Source organism: Hippoglossus hippoglossus, chromosome 1 (genome assembly GCF_009819705.1).
Source record: "Hippoglossus hippoglossus isolate fHipHip1 chromosome 1, fHipHip1.pri, whole genome shotgun sequence".
In the NCBI taxonomy this organism is placed as follows: domain Eukaryota; kingdom Metazoa; phylum Chordata; class Actinopteri; order Pleuronectiformes; family Pleuronectidae; genus Hippoglossus; species Hippoglossus hippoglossus.
In genome coordinates this window covers 9,291,620-9,309,139 of record NC_047151.1, presented here as the reverse complement: position 1 = coordinate 9,309,139, position 17,520 = coordinate 9,291,620, and the positions used below count along the sequence as shown (strand labels likewise).

At 41.0% G+C, this 17,520-nt stretch overlaps 2 protein-coding genes across 2 annotated transcripts in view; both read right to left on the bottom strand.

Annotated features, from left to right (window-relative positions):
- The window catches only part of mri1 (methylthioribose-1-phosphate isomerase 1), a 22,634-nt gene extending 10,701 nt beyond the window's left edge, over positions 1–11,933 (bottom strand). The window contains exon 1 of the mRNA XM_034597612.1: positions 11,920–11,933. The gene's annotated coding sequence lies outside the window, so the exon portion shown is untranslated. The remainder of the gene's footprint in view (positions 1–11,919) is intronic.
- Positions 1,026–17,520, bottom strand: cc2d1a (coiled-coil and C2 domain containing 1A). Its single transcript, XM_034597021.1, has 28 exons — positions 17,384–17,520; positions 17,063–17,132; positions 16,754–16,889; positions 16,476–16,579; positions 15,996–16,226; positions 15,499–15,814; positions 15,084–15,193; positions 14,893–14,965; positions 14,483–14,581; positions 14,093–14,220; positions 13,331–13,403; positions 13,092–13,228; positions 12,422–12,509; positions 12,244–12,320; positions 11,988–12,083; positions 11,150–11,266; positions 10,858–10,916; positions 10,163–10,279; positions 7,566–7,639; positions 7,432–7,490; positions 7,181–7,329; positions 6,995–7,085; positions 6,756–6,911; positions 5,847–5,987; positions 5,618–5,744; positions 4,623–4,699; positions 4,489–4,536; positions 1,026–4,394 (listed from the first exon to the last, which is right to left on the bottom strand). Exons 2-28 carry the CDS (start codon positions 17,117–17,119, stop codon positions 4,362–4,364), a joined length of 2,973 nt encoding a protein of 990 aa, XP_034452912.1. The 5' UTR covers positions 17,120–17,132; positions 17,384–17,520; the 3' UTR covers positions 1,026–4,361.

The window sequence follows — 17,520 nt, the reverse complement described above, 5'->3', positions numbered from 1 at the left end:
AAATCATTCATGAAACAGTTCTACAATATACTGTCACTTTTTTATTGTTTGTGTACTGGATGTTGCCTGCAGAGATTTTTATAAACAGTCTATGAAGCAAAGTTAGAAAAATATGTGTTCATCCTACCTGGTTTATCTGCAGTGATTTTATAGTCAAGGTTTTTATAAAATGAAACAGAATATCTTCATTACTGTTTATGTGTGTGGTTTATGTATGAGTTTGAATAAGTAACTGAACTGGTGTTATTTTTTCATACAATGCATATAGGCTATTCCAGAGGTCTGTGAAGCAACTGATCTGCTTCCTCTGTTTAAAATATGCCTCCCGTTTTGCTTTTATGTAGAGGGTTGTTTCCTCCCTGCTCTCTCCCAAGGCTTGTTTATTTCTTTCTTATTACAATTTAAAACTATTTGGGGCAGTACTGGAATGGGAAACCCTTTACTTTGCCACAAACCATGATTCCTTTGTAGGAAATCCCCCGTGAACACACCACACTCCATGTATTAATATAAATAAAAATAGATCTGTATATAAATCTGCAGTCTATGGTACTTACTTTAGATCCTGGAGGAGTAGTGTTGCATTTCAACCAACACCAATTAGGGCCCATATCTCTCCCATATGTCCCTCCCTTCTGGAGCTCCTTATCTGAGGAGGTTTTGAAGTCATTGCTTATAACATATTTTAATTGGAAAACATTTTAATACCTGGTTTTTAACTGCTTTTAACAGATGCTGTTTGTTTTAAATATTTCTTTCTTATTTTTGTTTTGTCGGGCGTTGTTTTATTCCATGTATTTTGTAAAGCACTTTGTAACCTTGTTTCGATAACTGCAATAGAAATAAGGTTTTTTAGAATCCATTGTATCAAACCATTTTCTGAAGCATGCGATCAATTCAAAAATCTGGTTCATAAACTCATAAAATTAGCAAAAGTAATTAAATATCCAGCTGATAAAGACATGTTGAGTAAGAGTTCAGAACAATCCAACTCAGGGGTTCTTCAGTTCAACGATGACACAAACTCAGAGGTGATTCCATTTTATTCATGTTCACACTAACCTCATGTATAAGATAGTAAAGCCTAAACAATCAGGCCTTCAGACATTCCCATTTTGAGCTACACGTCATCATGACTTGTACTTAAAATAGAGAAAGTGCATATTATGCTGTACATCTACATTACATTTAGAATGATTGCCCTTATATGATTTAACAGATCTGGGGAAAAATGTCATAGGATCAACAATAATATCTTCCCAAACCCAGATGAACACATTTACTGCAGCTGATCAAGACAGAAGGATTAACAGTAATGATAAACAATCCACCAAACTTTCTCTTTGTGTAAATGGAGTGTGGTCCGGATACAGAAGAGGACCAAAAAAAAAAGAAGAAAAAGAGTCAAACAAACCGAAAGAAAAGGAGAGTGAGGCGTGTGTGTGTGTGTGTGTGAGGTGTGTGTGGTAAATGCAGGAAAGTGTTGTGAGTCACCAGCAGGACAATCTAACAATATGTCCCTTTGCCCGGGTCCTGGCCATCCAGCTACCACAATGAATGCTGATGAGCTCACTGCCATGACAACAGAGCAGCCTCAGAGGCCACAAGGTTACTTGAGGAGTGGGGTGACGTAGCATGAGGTTTTCTGTGCTTGGGGGTGAGATGGGGTTAAAGCCATTGAATGGAAAGAAATGGGTGCAGCTGCAGTTTTTCATGCTGTTAATGCTTTTAAAGCCTACGAGTGATGCAAACCCCAAGTTATATCAGAGCTACTGTGTGTGGTCACACTCAGAGTCAGTAAAACACATTATTTGTTAGCATGATACCAATGATTTAGCAGGTTTTTGTGTTTGGACATATGAAATATTTGGGAAAAAACATTTAAATATTTCTTTCAAGCAAAAATATGAAATATTCAACTGTCCAAACACTTTTTTCTGACTTAATCATCAATCAGGAAAAAACTGGAGGATTAATCAGTAAGAAAATATTATAATTAGTTGCCGCCCATATATTTACAACCACCAAGGTTTATGGTTGTTTGTTTGTCTGTTAGTTAGCAGGATTACACAAAAACTACTGGACGGATTACCATGAAACTTGCAGGTTGTGGTTTGGGTCAGGGGAGAACCCACTCGATTTTGGTGCAGATCCAGATAAGAGGTCGGATTCAGGATTTATTCCCCTACTTTCTTTCACATTCTGAGATAAGGTCTTAAGATCTGGCCCATCTAGGGGACTGATACTTATGGGTGTGTGAAATGTGGTGCAGATCCAAATAAAAATCTTGATCGAGTGAATTTAAATGTGTTTTCTGTTGGGAACTGTTTGGCTTTGGCGGAGGTATGTACTCTAGTGTCATTCTATCTCTGTCTTTATTGTTTCAGGTACCATTGGTTTCCATTTATTCTCATGTAGAATGAAAAGCTATTAGTGGACACTATAAATTAGTTTGAATTGAATTGAGTCGACACAACTCAATAAGGCAAATGTTGAGCTCAAACTGAAACAGTTTCAATAGAAACTTAAGAGTTGCCTGAAAGAGAAAACTACATCCAAAAATCTGTGTAGAAGTTTACATGACTTGAGGTTGAGATGCTAAATGTTATTTTACTATAAGGATAAATTCATCCTTCTTGTCCATCTAAAAACATCAGCTGATCAAAAGCACCATAATGTCCCATTTACAAAGAGGCAGAGGATAACCTCTCCTGAGGTCAGAGGGGGTAGGGGGTGTTAGATAAAAAAAACACAGTCTATGGAGAGCTGCATCTTTAACCGGGATTATTTGCTAATGGAGCGAGATGGTGGGTGGATTAGGACAAACACATGATTCTCTGCTCTGCCACGTGACCAAAAACACTGTTAGTGGAGTTACCAAACATCATCGACTCAGAGGAGTCAAACGTAAACATAGAATAAGTCGTCTACAGCCTGGCTGTGTACAGTGGATATGGATCTGCTGTCAGGTTAGCAGGTCATCAAACACATCACTCTGAGACATCTGTCCCAAAAGTGTCTGTTGTGGTCTTTTATGGTAAATGATTAATTCTCAAGATGTCTGTCTTAGTCAGTGGGAATTTTTTACATCTGTCAAAGTTTTACAAGATAACCTTGACTTTACAGTGAAAAAAAACAGGTGGAGAGAGGAATAGCAGAGATGCCCATGACAGGGATGTCTATGGGGAAACAGAAATAGAAATGAGCAATTGCCCAGCCTTACTGACAGATACTGGGTTGTCCTTGTGTGGGCAGACTATTCAGCATCCGACTGTGCTGCCACTGCAGAGCTCATTTAGTGGGACAGTATCTTTCAGTATTTTTGTAAACAGCAAACACCAAAATCTGCAGAAAACAGCAGAACACTGATGTAGGGGTCACTAATTACTTCCTAATCAGCAGCACAATGAATTTAATATTGCAAAGAAAATCCAAAAGAAGCAACATATTACTCAATACTTTGAATAATCTCTGAATTGGTGTGAAGAAAGTGAAGATGAAGGAAACGACAGAGAAACAGCTGATGGAGAAGAAGCAGAAGCAGTAATACTTTAGCAGGGTTAAGCTTCAACCACAATCATGGTACGCTGTTAACACCCCCTCTGCACGGCCCCAAAGGCGACTCTACATCTGATCTAGTCGTCTCCTTGGTGACACAAACACTAATCCCTCATTATGGGTTGTAGGCTGTAGCTGTGTTTTTTTTATTCCCATATCACACCACTCCAAACGGAGCAGATTACTGTAATCTGGGAACACTGGAGCAGACAGATTAGATTAAGCTCATTACACACATAAAATATGGGGGAAAGGGGTTAAAACACCTCAGTCCACTGGTTAAACACACTTCAGAGCAGGCTCACACACGCACGTGCACACATTTTGGTCATCTATGGCAGCAAAAGACTCTTTGAGCTGGTGTCAGTTACAGCTCTAACCAACAATTCTCAGTGGAAAGATGGAAATATAAAAAAATTGGAGTGGAGTGGGAGTAAAATCTGTAAAGCTGTCCTTCAGAAGCTGTAGTGTCTTTCTTGTTTAAGTGCAAATAAGCCTGCCTCTCCCTTACCTCTTTAACACATTACATAATATTAGCTTTAATTTGTGTCCCTTTGTCATTGCAGGTTTGTTCTCAGCTATTGGGGCCGGCGACCAATCACAAGAGACACAAGTTATATGAGGAAATTAGCAGGTTGGTTCATGCAGTTGTCATGGACATGAGCAGATCAGAGTCATGCTAAACAAGTTTACAGTACCAACCGTAGTGTTGTATGCGAGTGTGTATCGAATGAGACAGAGAGAGATGAAAAAAAAATAAAACAACAGTCCTCCAGCCAAGTCCCTGCTCCCTTTTTCTCCTCTTATCCAGCACGTTTCCTCGTAAGTGACTCCAGCTGAAGCAGAGAGAAGAGTCAGTTTAGACATTATAAATGTGCACATGATGACGATACAACATGCTTTATATTGAGAGTTCAAAGCAGCTCGTACCTCAGTCTCTACCATCTTCACCCTGCCAAGTGCATCCTTGGCAGCATCCTATACAAAAAACGAAACCGTAATTTTACCCAAGTGAGCGACAACAGTAATATCCCAGCAACAGTGAACCCCGCCCGTGCACTCACTCTGTGGCCTTGGCTGGAGAATTTCTTCACTGAGTCAGCAAGTCCTTGGACCAGGCGCCGCAGCACATTTTCATATTCTGCACATGTGGTGAGGGGATATGTGGGTTATGTGCTTTACAAGTGGAGATGTGTTAGTGAAGTACATACCAGAGCCTGACCAATTTATCAGTTGGCTGAATCTTCCACAGACATATCAGGATCTGCGTTTATGTTTGCTGATATTTAACAGAATAAACAATTCGAAAAAATATGTGCATTCATATTTAACTTTTACAGAAAAAACGTTTATCTATCAATCTTATATTTCCAGAAAACTGTCGGTCTGCGGAATGCACATCTTGAGAATCGTTTATCTTCGGTTCAATTTGGTCACGCGATATGTTCAATATTAATACACTTTGAATAAACAGGCGACTATCACTCTGCAGCAGCAATGGCTGGTACTAATGAATGTAAGTGAAGTTGTTGATCACGACAACTACGCCTTCACGATAATGACAACGACAACAGATTCTCCAGTTTGGGGTTCTGCGTACTGAGTGGAGCTTCACTGAACTTTGAATAAACAGGTAGAACAGCTCTTTGTGCAGCAGCGGTGATGCAGCTTCAGGGTTCCGGTCCCGCAGCAGGTTACTTTTACAGGCCAAGAAAACAGATCATTCCAAACACGAATGATTCATTCCAAAACAAGTTTAGAAAGGTCGCTGTACTAGTTTTCTTAATTCAATGCTATATTTTTGGTTGTATTAGTGTTTTCTGTTTATGTATAGGAATTTATAATACAGTGTATGGTTAAACTGTTAAGTATTAGGTCTCAATTACATTTAGGGTTTAATAACAACACCTTAGGAATCATTACCATATTGGTTTAATGTTTATATTGCTGATATATCTGTATTTCTTTTAACTCCCTAACAGTGGTATCATCCCCCAAATATCAATATCGGTCAGGCTCTAGAACATACTCGTGTATATTCTGTCTGTCTGTGTGTTACCTGTCAGCAGAGCAGGAGTGGCTCGCTCCAGCTGTGCTTTCTGCCACTGCAGTCTGTGTGTGACCTGTTTGTGTTGATGGATGAGGTCAGACGGAGGGTCCTGCCGATTCTTTCGGTACTCTGCGATCTGAGAGACAGGCGAAGTGACTGACAAGTCCTATGTGCCTTAAGCATTACGAGCATTATGGAAGAAAGAAACTAACGCACACACATAAACACACAAAATTACCTTCCTCTCCACCCGATCCCTGTCATAGTTGAGGAGGCTGAAGCTGTGGAGTTTGTACTGTGGAGGAGAGTTGTTGGGATGACTGCTCCTGCTGCTGCTGCTGCTCACTTCATGTCTGGGCTTAGATCGAGGAGATGGAGCCTGGTACAAACACACACACAGACTTAAATTCTTGTGTCAATGTTATTCACTTTGTTACTTTTGCATGTATAGGCCTTGTGAAGGGGGCTGCAGAAAGATTATTCTCTATATACATATTACTCAGACGGCAGCAGCTCACATTATAAAGGCTTGGTGATCCTCGAAAACAAACAGCCACATTTGAAGGGAGGGGAATAGCCTAATGTCATGAGTTTCAAGCCAACCCCCAAGAAAAATGTCAGAGTGAGCCCATACAGCAGGAAAATGTCTGGAGAATTCACAGCGAGCAAGTGGGTGAGTTGACAACATTTATAAAATGCGCCAGATGCAAAAGTGAGAAAAACTAAAAGACGAGAAATATCTCAGGATGAAAAAGAGATGCATTACACGTTGAAGATGTAGACAAAGATTGGAAAGACAAAGAGATTCAACAGGCTCGGAGATAAGGGCCGACACCGATGTGCGGTTAACAAGAAGACGTGCTATCCACAGTAGAATTTAAACGTCACGTTCTGTCTCCTGCATGCTCTACCCAAGTGCCACAACTTGGCTGAATGTTCCAGACATTTTCCTGTTGTGGTGAAAATGTCTGACCCAGACAATCTCTTGCCGCGTTCTTCATATGTGAAAGGCAAAGTCTGGAAAATGTCTCCATCAAATTTCTGGAGCTTATGTCTGATAACGGCTAAAGACAGAGATCTGCTCTGCATTAGTTCCCTCCCATGGTCGATTAACATGCAACTCAGATGAACGGCAAACTCTACTCACCCGCTCCTTTTGTTTCTCTGGAGGAGAGAGGGAGGAGACTGGAATGAGTACGAGCCACTTCTCTGTCACTGGTGTGACATCAACTCCAGATAAAGGCTCTCTGATCTTCACCTTCACCTCCAACTTGCCGCCAGTGGTTTTACGTCCATCCATCACCTATGAAACACATCCACACCGTCACCCAGATCACGTCAGTACATGCGCGTATGCATTTGTGTTTTCACTGTGTTAACACTTACGTCTATGATCTCTCTAATGTCACAGTGGTTTTCTAGAGCCTCTAGCTTCAGCTGAGCTGTGCCCACTACTTTGTCCGTCTTAAACAAGCCTCTGTCGACACAAGGAGGAGAATACAACAGGCAGATGAAGGAAGATAAACAATGAAGCTTGTGTCTGTGTTGCAGCAAAGCAGTTGTGGTTTTTACCCTTTATGGACGATTTCAAACTTGATGCCTTTTGATTGGACTCGTTTAAAGCCTCGATGGGAGCGGTTGATGTTGAGTTTGAATTGCTCTTTAAACTCGGGGCTGTTGGTGTTCCTTACTGTGCTGGTTTTGTCTCTCTGAGCCTCCTCCTACATAAACACACACATATAAATGCATTTATTAAAACACAACTAGATATAAACAGAGTGAAACAATCCATGATCTCTTCTTACAGTGAGAGAAATTCTTACCGCACTGGGGAAGGGAAACTCGAATTTCACACTTGCATCCAGTTCATTAGCTGAGACACCTGAAGGCAGAGAGTGGGTGTGAGCACACATCCATCTGACACCTGACTTCCTGGTTATTTTGAAGACGTGCTTACCTGAGGGAGCTGGCAGATTAATGCCTTTGACTATGTAGAGCATCAGGTCATTAAGTGTCAGGTTGGAGTAGCTCCTACAGAACAAACACAGGAGTCACTGCCATTCAGAGGCGACATCATGAGTGACAGACAAACAGTCGGCTCCAGACTTACTTTTAACATTGGTTGCATCAGTGCACCACCACATAATTTAGGTGCACCCACAATTTTTCAAGGCATCTTTTGGCACAGCAATAATACACCTATTATACGTTTCTTGACATACAAATCGATTCGATTTCGGATTTGATTTAATATCCATTCAGTTCAGGATATTACAGTTTACAATACCAGTTTTGACTGGATATGAAAGAAACTAAAGCTATAAACTGTGCAAGGAAACATCTCACTTGGTGTATTATTACAAATATCAAGGTCGGACTATCACGATAACAAATTTTGTTTGTTCCAGAAATCTTTGCGACAAATAATATTATTGTCATCATTGTGAAACCGTCTGACACTATTATAGCATAATAATGCAAGTACAACCTTTCAAAGCGCAACACACTTAATTCTAAAGAATGTTCAGTCTGACATTTGAATTAGAATAAAAAATATTAAAATATCCTAAATAAATAAAACATAAACCACAGACAACCGAAACAAGAAATAAAACGGACTCTCTGGTTCTGTTACAAAAATTGCTCTGGAATAAATGTTTAACATTTGGCACAGGATATATGTTACCAGCTCAGTAAACAGAATGGTTATGAATGAGATGAGCTTTTAGGTTTGTATTGTATTAGGTTTGTATTCCAGCCTTTCCTCTAGGATTGTGTGTGCATGTGTGTGTGTGTCTATCTACGCGAGCAGGGTTGTTGATCACACAGACATCCCATTCATTTAGTTATTAGTCAATGATGTTGGATGAACTCTGGATGGTTTTGGTCACTTTAACACTGATATCCTGACTGTGCACTTCGCATGTTGTGTGTAGCAGAGTGCGCACAAAGTTTTGAATTTTTTCAATGTGATTAAATACGTGTCTCTGGAGCGAATCAAACAAAGTAAACTTCAGTACTGTTAAGGTCCTGATAACCTGTGTTTAGTGTTGGTGTTTATTGTTAAAGTGGGAAGTAAGCGCAGGTCGGAAGGAGTGAGGACAGTCAGACAGAGACTCTGACAAAGTACAAACCAATCTAGCGTTAGTGGTCCGTCGCGGAAACCCTGTATCAAACAGTTTTAGTCACCACTGTTCGACATACATCGCCTCGTTCAACTCCTCTTTTCCCTCATCTCTCTTCTCGTGTGTCAGTGGGAGAAATTAGTGTGGGCGGGACCAGCCTGTGTGTGTGAGTGTAAACTCTGCAGAGGAGATGAGGAAGTGACACAAAACCATCAAATACAGTGCCACACCAGCTAAATGTTTGGCGCACCGGTCCGACCAAGGAACATTTTTAGTCGCACTTCACAGATATTTGGTTGCACTCTGGAGCCCTGGAGTGACTCACTGCCAGAGTCACCTGGCTGTCAGGATGTGATGATGCTGGAGCCAAGTCACTGAGTCACAGTGAGTCACTCTGATTCATCTACAGCCTCAGTCGGGGGAAATCATTCCTTCTGGTAATAGTAATAATCATACAGTTATTCCAGTGTTCAGCTACATGCTGTTGGTAACAATTTTAATTACCTGATAATGGCTTTATCAAATGTTATGGCAATCCATCCAATAGATGTTGTAATATTTCAATACAGGCTAACAATGTCAACCTGTCGGGGGCAATATAAAGACGTTTTCAGTCATGAACTCCAGAGGATGTCCGCAGAATTGGGTTCGGACTTTCTCCGGAGTTTGCCTTTCACACAGGAACAACGCAGCAGGGGATTCTCTGTTCAGACGTTTTAACAACACAAAAATCTCTTTGCATCTGCCCCATGTTAGAAAGGTCATCAACACACATTCTCGCTCCCAGTGAATCCTGCGGAGGATCTCCTGCTGTGTTCTCACGTGGGCTCATTTGGACATTATACAGACTTTTTACTAGGGGGCTGGCCGGAGAAAGGCCAGAGAAAGTCCAAAGGCTCAAACTCGGACATTTGCGTTCACACATACAGCCCCTCTGGAGACAGTCCGGAGGTTCTCCAGAGTTAAGTGCAGGAAAACAGCTTTTGAAACATCAGGGACCACAAAAGTCAATTAAACTCATCTTTGAGGGCTCATGAATGTTTGAACAAAGCTTTCTGGCAATTCACTAAACAGTTGTTGAGATTGTCTATTTTGGATTGAAGTGGTAGAACGACAGACACACTGAATGACAGACTGACTGTCATCCTCAGAGCTCTGCTGCTAGATTCACTAAAAATGACTGACTTTAGATCTTCCTGTCCAAAGAGGATGTGGCTCTGGGGGTTTAATCCCTGGCTCTTCCATTCTGCGCCCCCCCAATAGATAGACAAAGCGATGCATATTGAAGTGCTGTATGAATGTGTGTGCAAATGGGTGAAAGTGACTTGTACTGTAAAGCTCTGAGTAGTTGATAAGACTAGAAAATGCATTATAATCTAATATAATATTATACAATATGAAATAAAACACATTATGGTTTGTTGCTGACTTGAAAGAATTGAAGGTCCTCTCCTCTGTGTGGCACTTGGGGACTGGGTGGCCTTTGGCGTGGGCATTCTTTAGTATCTCTATGTACTTCACACACTCCTCAGCTAGCTTCTCAAACCTGGTGAGAGACAAACATGGTCCTTACACACAAATTCTCATACGTACATGTACACATATATAAATATATAAATACTGAGATCTAATACGTATGTGTGAAATTAAAATATGTTGTTTCCAGGTGCAGAGCCTGCAATAATGTGTATGATGTGTGATAGTTCAATGTATGTGAAAATATGTGGGAAAATAAGTGAAGAAGTTTAAAATATGCAGTGTGACATGAGAAAAAAAAATAAAAAGACTGAATGTCTGTGTGTTGCCACAGAAACCGTAGCAGAAAAACGAAGCTCTTGAAAAACGGTGAAGCACTTAGCTGAAAAAATCAATTAGTACATTAAATGAAGATAATTATAAACATATATGACTCCAATAAGTAATGTAGGGATTAAAATATCCAACATCTGCTTCTGAAATGTGAGAATTAGCTCATTTGCTGTGTCAGTAGGAAAAAAATGTTTCCTGTTTCATTCTGATGTTTGTGGCTAAAAATAACAGGAGTTAAATTCCATCATTGCTGCAGAGAACATCCATATAAAATGAACATAAATACAAAAGGTGCAAATGTGAAACGTCTCTTACTTCAGAGCCTCAGGTATATTGCCCACTTTTGTGAACTGCTGGGAGGAGCTCACACATTTCTGTAAATTGAGATACACAACAAAAGAGGGTGTGCATAAGAAAACAGAAAATAACCAGAGAAAGTGTCATACAGATCAATTGTGATACAAAACTAAAAAGCTGCACAACTAGAAAAGTGACGAGCAAACTTCAAGGCAGTGCTCATAACCATATGAACATCAGTATAAACTGGTCACTGATGCACAGCAAGATTTAGAGGGTGCATTTCTGTATGAAATGTGCATTTGCTGACCTCGTGCTGCTTTCGTAAAAGATCCATAAGGCCGTGGTACTGTTCACTGGAGCGAGGGGAGACGGGGGACGTACGGGAGCGAGACAGAGAGTACTGCTCCTCCGGGGCATTCGGAATCTGTCAGCAAAGAGACAAAAACATTGGAGACATAAAACAATGACACTCTAAGAGAACACTAACCTCTGTGGCAAAACAGATGGGATGTTTGAACCTCCTCATTTTTGAGAAACTCGGCTCCAGCTTGCACCAAAATTTAATCAACATGTCCTCCATTTCCTATCTGTCCACGAGAAGTTATGAATATCAACTTCTGTGCTTCCTGACCAACACACAGACAAACTAACAGAGGCACCAGCTTAATATTCCTGGTTATTACATTGTAGGATTGAGTCACAGAGAAATACATACGTTTTATGAAGCAAAGATATTAAATAAAAGTGAAGCAAAATTAAAGAATATCACAAGGGATAAGTGGCAGCTATATAAAAATATGCAGATAAACACACACACCCACATTCTCTCTCACAAACACACACACACACACACACACACACACACACACACACACACACACACACACACACACACACACACACACACACACACACACACACACACACACACACACACACACACACACACAAAGAAGGTGAGACCACAATGAGCTCAGAGGTGTTTTGATTTCACCCTGTTTCCTTCCTCCAGTCTGTCACATTTTGCGTTGACACAGCTCCTCATGCATTCAGTGGCTCCTGTGACAACACTGTTACAACACACACACACTTACTCTGTCTCTTCTTGTATGTTACTAACTGGCACATGAGAATGAATTTATAACCTTGGTGGCATCAACAGGGAGGCCAGACTTGGCAGCATTGATCATGGGGTCCAGACCCTTGGCATTTCTGAGGTGCTGCGCTGCTCCCGTCATGTCCTACAAAACAACCCAACGACAGCAGACGAATCAAACCACAGCCAAAAAACATTTGTTCAAGCTTTCAATGAAACAACAAGCAGCTGCAGTCAAAACTTCTCCATTAAGACTATCTAGTGTAAAGAAAAAAATATTAAGAAAAAAAAAAAATCCACCACACCTTCATCTGTTTGGAGCGCAGAGCTGCGCGCAAAAAACCCTGTCTCCTTAGCAACAGGAAATCCACTTGCTGCTGGGCTACAAGTATATTTAAGAGAAAAGGAATCGAAGCTGTTACACTTTTTGCACATTCTGTATGTTTAGGCAGGTATGAGTGCACAAACCCACACCATACAAACCTTTATGTCCCAGTTTCACAGCTGTGGAGCCTCCAGGGGGCTGGGGAGCAGGAGACTTAGCTTTCTGGGCAGATGGGCGCACTGCAGGCTTCAAAGAGTGAAATATAAGGTTAGGATCACGAGACAAATGTGATGAATGAACAGATTTTTAACTGTTGCTGTTGTTTGTCTGTTAGCAGGATTACACAAAAACTGCTGAAACTTGGAAGACTAGTCCAAGTTTTTCATTCATGTGAATTTCTCAAGAAATAATTCATGGATCTTGATGGAAAAAAAAAAACAGGCATGTTAAGGGGACTGACATGTCCTCTTAAATTCAATTGCTGAATTTAAGAGGACTGTTGGTGTATGCGCTCTACTGAGTGACATTCTTGTTGAATATTGATCTCTTAAAATCTGCTTCAGCTTGGGGAATTTGTGAGTTTGAATTAACATTTCAATTATTTCAAAACAGCTTCATATTAAGTCTTCATTATCTTTAACACTGTTTCTATATTAGTATATTTGATAACAGGCACAAAGGTGATGCAATAGGCATGGGGTCCAGCCTAGTAAACAGAATAACCTTCAACAGAATCTGACGTGACAAACAATTAAGCCTTTTCAAGTTTGGACCAAAGGCCAATAAATTCTTTGGCTTAACAATAACAATTTGTTTGTTTCTGTTTACCTTGGCAGACTCTGTTGGAGTATCATCTTCATCATCTTCTGCATCTGCATCCTGATTAGCTATTTTCATAGCTGTTTCCAGGACACCTATGAAGTTCTGCTGCTGACTCCCCTCTGAGCCCTGAAGTGGCGGACAGCCTAGAGGAGCAACACACACACACACGTGTAAACACAAAGTTTACTATATGTATGCGCATCCTGGAAGCAAATCCTGAAACACGCCTGGATTCAGAAAGTTACCTGGCGGCACAGGAAGCTCGGCTAAGTTGACTGGCCGTCCAGCTTTATGAGCTTTGATGGAATCCTGGTATTGCTGTTAAGAAAGGGTGAGATGATAGATCACTCATTTATATCAGTGTTGTGTCATAATCAGTGAATGCCTTAATATATATTATCCATATTCTTTCCAAAAGATTGATGAGCTCCAATTTGAAATATATTACCCCATTAAATGTGTCTTTCTTGCATATAAAAATAAACATAACAAATTAACAGTACAATACTGAGAGAAGGTAAAAAAGCATAATTCCCACATGAGAATATCAATATTATCAATTTTCTTCCACTACAACAAATAGAAATATTGTACATGACTCACAACTATTTTTGTCTTTTATTTTACGGCCTTGTCTCCATGCTTTAATTTAATTAATTTACCCTACCTAAGTCGAAGGGACCAAATGTTCCTATTTTTTTTGCTAAGGTCTTTTCAGAACTTTATTTCAGGTCATTCTGGCAGTTGAGATGAGCAACAGTAGTAGTCAGAGTCAAAGCAGCAGAAGGTATCTCCAGTCAAAATAGAGTGAGTCACACCAGTTATTTTGGGACATGAATCAAACACACCCCCAAACAGCAGCACAGAGCCAGGTATATATTATGCATTGTGGGTATCTGCATTTAAGACAATATCTAATCCCTTACTACATTTAGTTTCAGCTGCCCAGTACAGTATTTTTTCGGAAACCACATTTTAAGGTCTATTTTAAGTGGATGGTGTTATACCTTGACAATTCGTTGATGCATGCGCGACTTTCGATCGTCCCCTTTGCTCTTAGCGCCCTCTGCTGCTGACTTGTAGACATCCAACCTCTGCTGCAGGGCTTCTGCCAGACTGCTGGGAGCAGGAAGGTCTTCATACACAGACACACAGACACACAGACACACAGAGACACAGAGACACAGAGACACACACCTTTCACTTTTAAATTCAACTTCACAATTTTTTTCATTTGCACTATGCTAAGATGTCAGAGGTGGGATCAGAGCTACTGGAGTCTAGCGGTGTGCATCTTCACTAGCCTCACGATCCAACTACGATTCAGCAGTCAACGAAAAATATGTGATTGTGAAGTAAACTTCATGTACTGTTCAGGTCCTAATCGTGAGTCTTACCTGCCGGGGCCACACTGGTAGGAGCAGGAGCAGCAGGAGCAGCTGGTTTGATGGAAGACTGAGGAGGAGGAGGTGCACGGTGTTCAACTAATACGTCTCCTGCAGATGATCAGAGGAGAGTAGGACATGGAACATCATTATTATCTTACCAGGTAAACAAGAAATAAGACTCACAGTAACAAACAGCCAGTTAACACACAAAGGCAGACGACATCAGCACAGACATCTCTTTCCTTCAGTTGGATCCAACTTTCAAGCTTTGACATAATTTGTAATTCACTACATTTATAAAAAGCTATTTCTAAGTTCAGTGTTTGATTTGGTTGTCACCCACCATTTATCTCTGTAAGAAAATAAGAGTTTAAGTCAACAATGTAACCTAACTTGTCCTTTTAAGAGATTACACTAACCAGGAGGGGGAGGTAGTAAGCTCAGCTCTACCGGTTCACCTCTGTCCATTTCCTCCACCAGCACATCCATCTTCTGCAGACATGGAGGTCAGCTTATATAAATCAACTTTCTCTCACAAGCCTTGTACATAAGCAATATACTTACGGAAAAAGATTTATTAGAGCGATAAAACTGACATCGGTTGTGTTACCTTGGCAGTGAGGTAGAGTTTTTTGGCCCAGTCAATGTCTCCGCTCTGTTTGGCATTTATGGCAGCCATCTTGTACTCCCTCTGTCTGGACAACACTGCCCGTTTCAGCTCTGAATTAGGTGAAGAAATAAAGAATGATGTGGTGACTGTTGTTTTGGATAATGGTGGTTACTAAATAAAACATCAATACATTGATATAATATTATTAAAGCGCTTTTTGATAATTAGCTAAAATTATTGAATTTAATAAAGAAAAAGAAACAACCATAGTAAACTAATCTGATGTCATGAATGACTCAATATGGATGAGTTTATAGTGTCACCCCATCTTTTCTCTCATACAGTACATGGAGAACACAGTAGAGGAAGGTTGAACGGACGTCCACAGAGGACTCTGTAACTCATATGTTTTTACCAGAGTGCTGTGCATCAGGCTGGCTGGGTGTGAGTGGAGAGATTGCAGGGGTTTCTGGGGTGATGGCAGCTGCAGGCATTTTGGGCGGGGTCAGAAGGAGTGGCTTCGTATTAGGGGTTGATGGCGGAGCCTCCCTCAGAGGCTTCTGATTGGTGGGTAGGGAGGGCATCAGTGCTGGCTCTGGCAGTTCTCGTTCCTTGACTGATTCAGACCCTGCAGGGACATTGGTTTTTCCACCGAGAGCAACGGGAGGAGGCATCTCTTCCTCATTGAATGGTTTTCCATTCTTGACAGATGTTAACATGGACTGTAATGTCTAGGTTTGGAGAAGACAGGAAACATGAACATGTCTTCAACATTACAGAAAACTAAAATGAAAAATGTACCAATGTTAATTCTTACATTCATATAAAAACACACAATTTACCCAAATTTAGAAACTTTAAAATATTTAAATTGAGACAACTTTTGATTTATACTAGTGATCTTCCTTTTACCTTTAACCCGCGGTCGTATCGCCGAACTTTGCTTGTCTCCCCTGCAGCCTTGGCATTAGAAACGGCAGTCTTGTACATTTCAATACGTTCCAGCAGGTTAGCCTCCAGCCCAGTTGCACCAGTAGGAACAGCAGAGTGAGATGTGACAGTCCCTTTGGGGGCAGCTGGTGAAACAGCAGGGGGAGTGGGAGCTGGTTCCTCATCCTCCTCCAAAACCTCATTTAGCTCTGCCTATGTTCAGAGACACAGAGATGTATACAGGTAAGAAGAAAATTCTTAAATTGAAAACAATGCAAGAGCTAAGCTTAAAAACATTATACTGAAGTGGAATAAACAAGGTTCGGTTTGCATTTTACAATTTATAAGATGGGATTTAAAAAAAAAACCCAATATATTTCCAAAACGTGGCAATATCAAGTTTACTATCATACAGTACATGATAAAGATGAGTAACAAAGTAAGACCATTGTGATATTTTACCAGCAGATCTTCATCATCAAGATCGTCATCCCCTATTTCTTCGTCATCCATGTCTTTCATGCAAAGGGCTGCCATTCGCTCGATTTCTGCCATGTGAACAGGAGCTGAACATAGACAAATAAAATCACAATGGGCACTAAACCATACACACTGAATATATTTTTGGAGTATAAGCATATAAACAAGGCAAACAGAGAAAAACTGTGGGTTAATCTACGAAAGAAATCCGGCTCTGTACAAACCTAGAGAGACTAGGAGACTCATTGTTTCTTTCTCACCTTTCCCTTCAGCTTTCTTCCCCTGTGGTCTCCCTCCTCCACCCCCGATCAGATTCAGCAGCTCTGCCTCCAGGTCTTCATCGTTGCCCTCATCATCCATCCCGCCGTCCGGGGACAGGTCAAGGAGCAGCCCCATCTGAAGATAGACACAAGGACAGACAGACAGCCACAGAAAGAGAGAGAGAGAGAGAGAGAGAGAGAGAGTGAGAGAGAGAGAGATAGAGAGAGAGATGCTGAGTCATACCTGTTGTTGACATTAAACAGTAGATATCATTCACACATCTCATCATCAGACATGAAGGGTGTTACCTGTTTGGCTCGAGCTGCCCCTTGACCCCGGGGACGGGGGTTCCGACTGCGACTCATGGACTCTCACCACCTACAAGTGAACCAGGAAACAAGGAAATTAATTAAAGCCAATGGAGGGTAAACTACAGTAGAGACGAGATAAGCGTCGAGTTACGCAGTTTGTCACAATCAGCCCCTTTTCTGCCATTTTGTGTCACAATTCAAACAGTTTTAAGTGCTTTGTATCGAGTTAGCGCCTCTGCTCGTGTTAGCTAACAGCTACAACAACACAGTTCTCGTGGCTTATGAGTGCACAGACACGACCTGGTCCGCTTCACGCACCGTGTTGTCAGTGTTGCAGCGGGTCGAGTCGGTTGTTCTGCTCGAGCACTGCTCAGAAATAAGAGCAGAACGCGTAGATAGATGTCGGTGGACCGGTGTATACTCCAATGTTCGCTGCGAGCTGTCAAAACAAACAC

Bases quoted from the DNA above. Each gene is read 5' to 3' on its own strand.
- cc2d1a (XM_034597021.1), bottom strand. From the start codon at position 17,119: ATGAGTCGCAGTCGGAACCCCCGTCCCCGGGGTCAAGGGGCAGCTCGA. The intron at 5,988-6,755 runs GTGAGTAGAGTT...TGTTTGTACCAG, and splicing joins CAGAGAAACAAAAGGAGCGG to GCTCCATCTCCTCGATCTAA. The intron at 4,395-4,488 runs GTACGAGCTGCT...TCTCTGCTTCAG, and splicing joins TGAAGATGGTAGAGACTGAG to CTGGAGTCACTTACGAGGAA.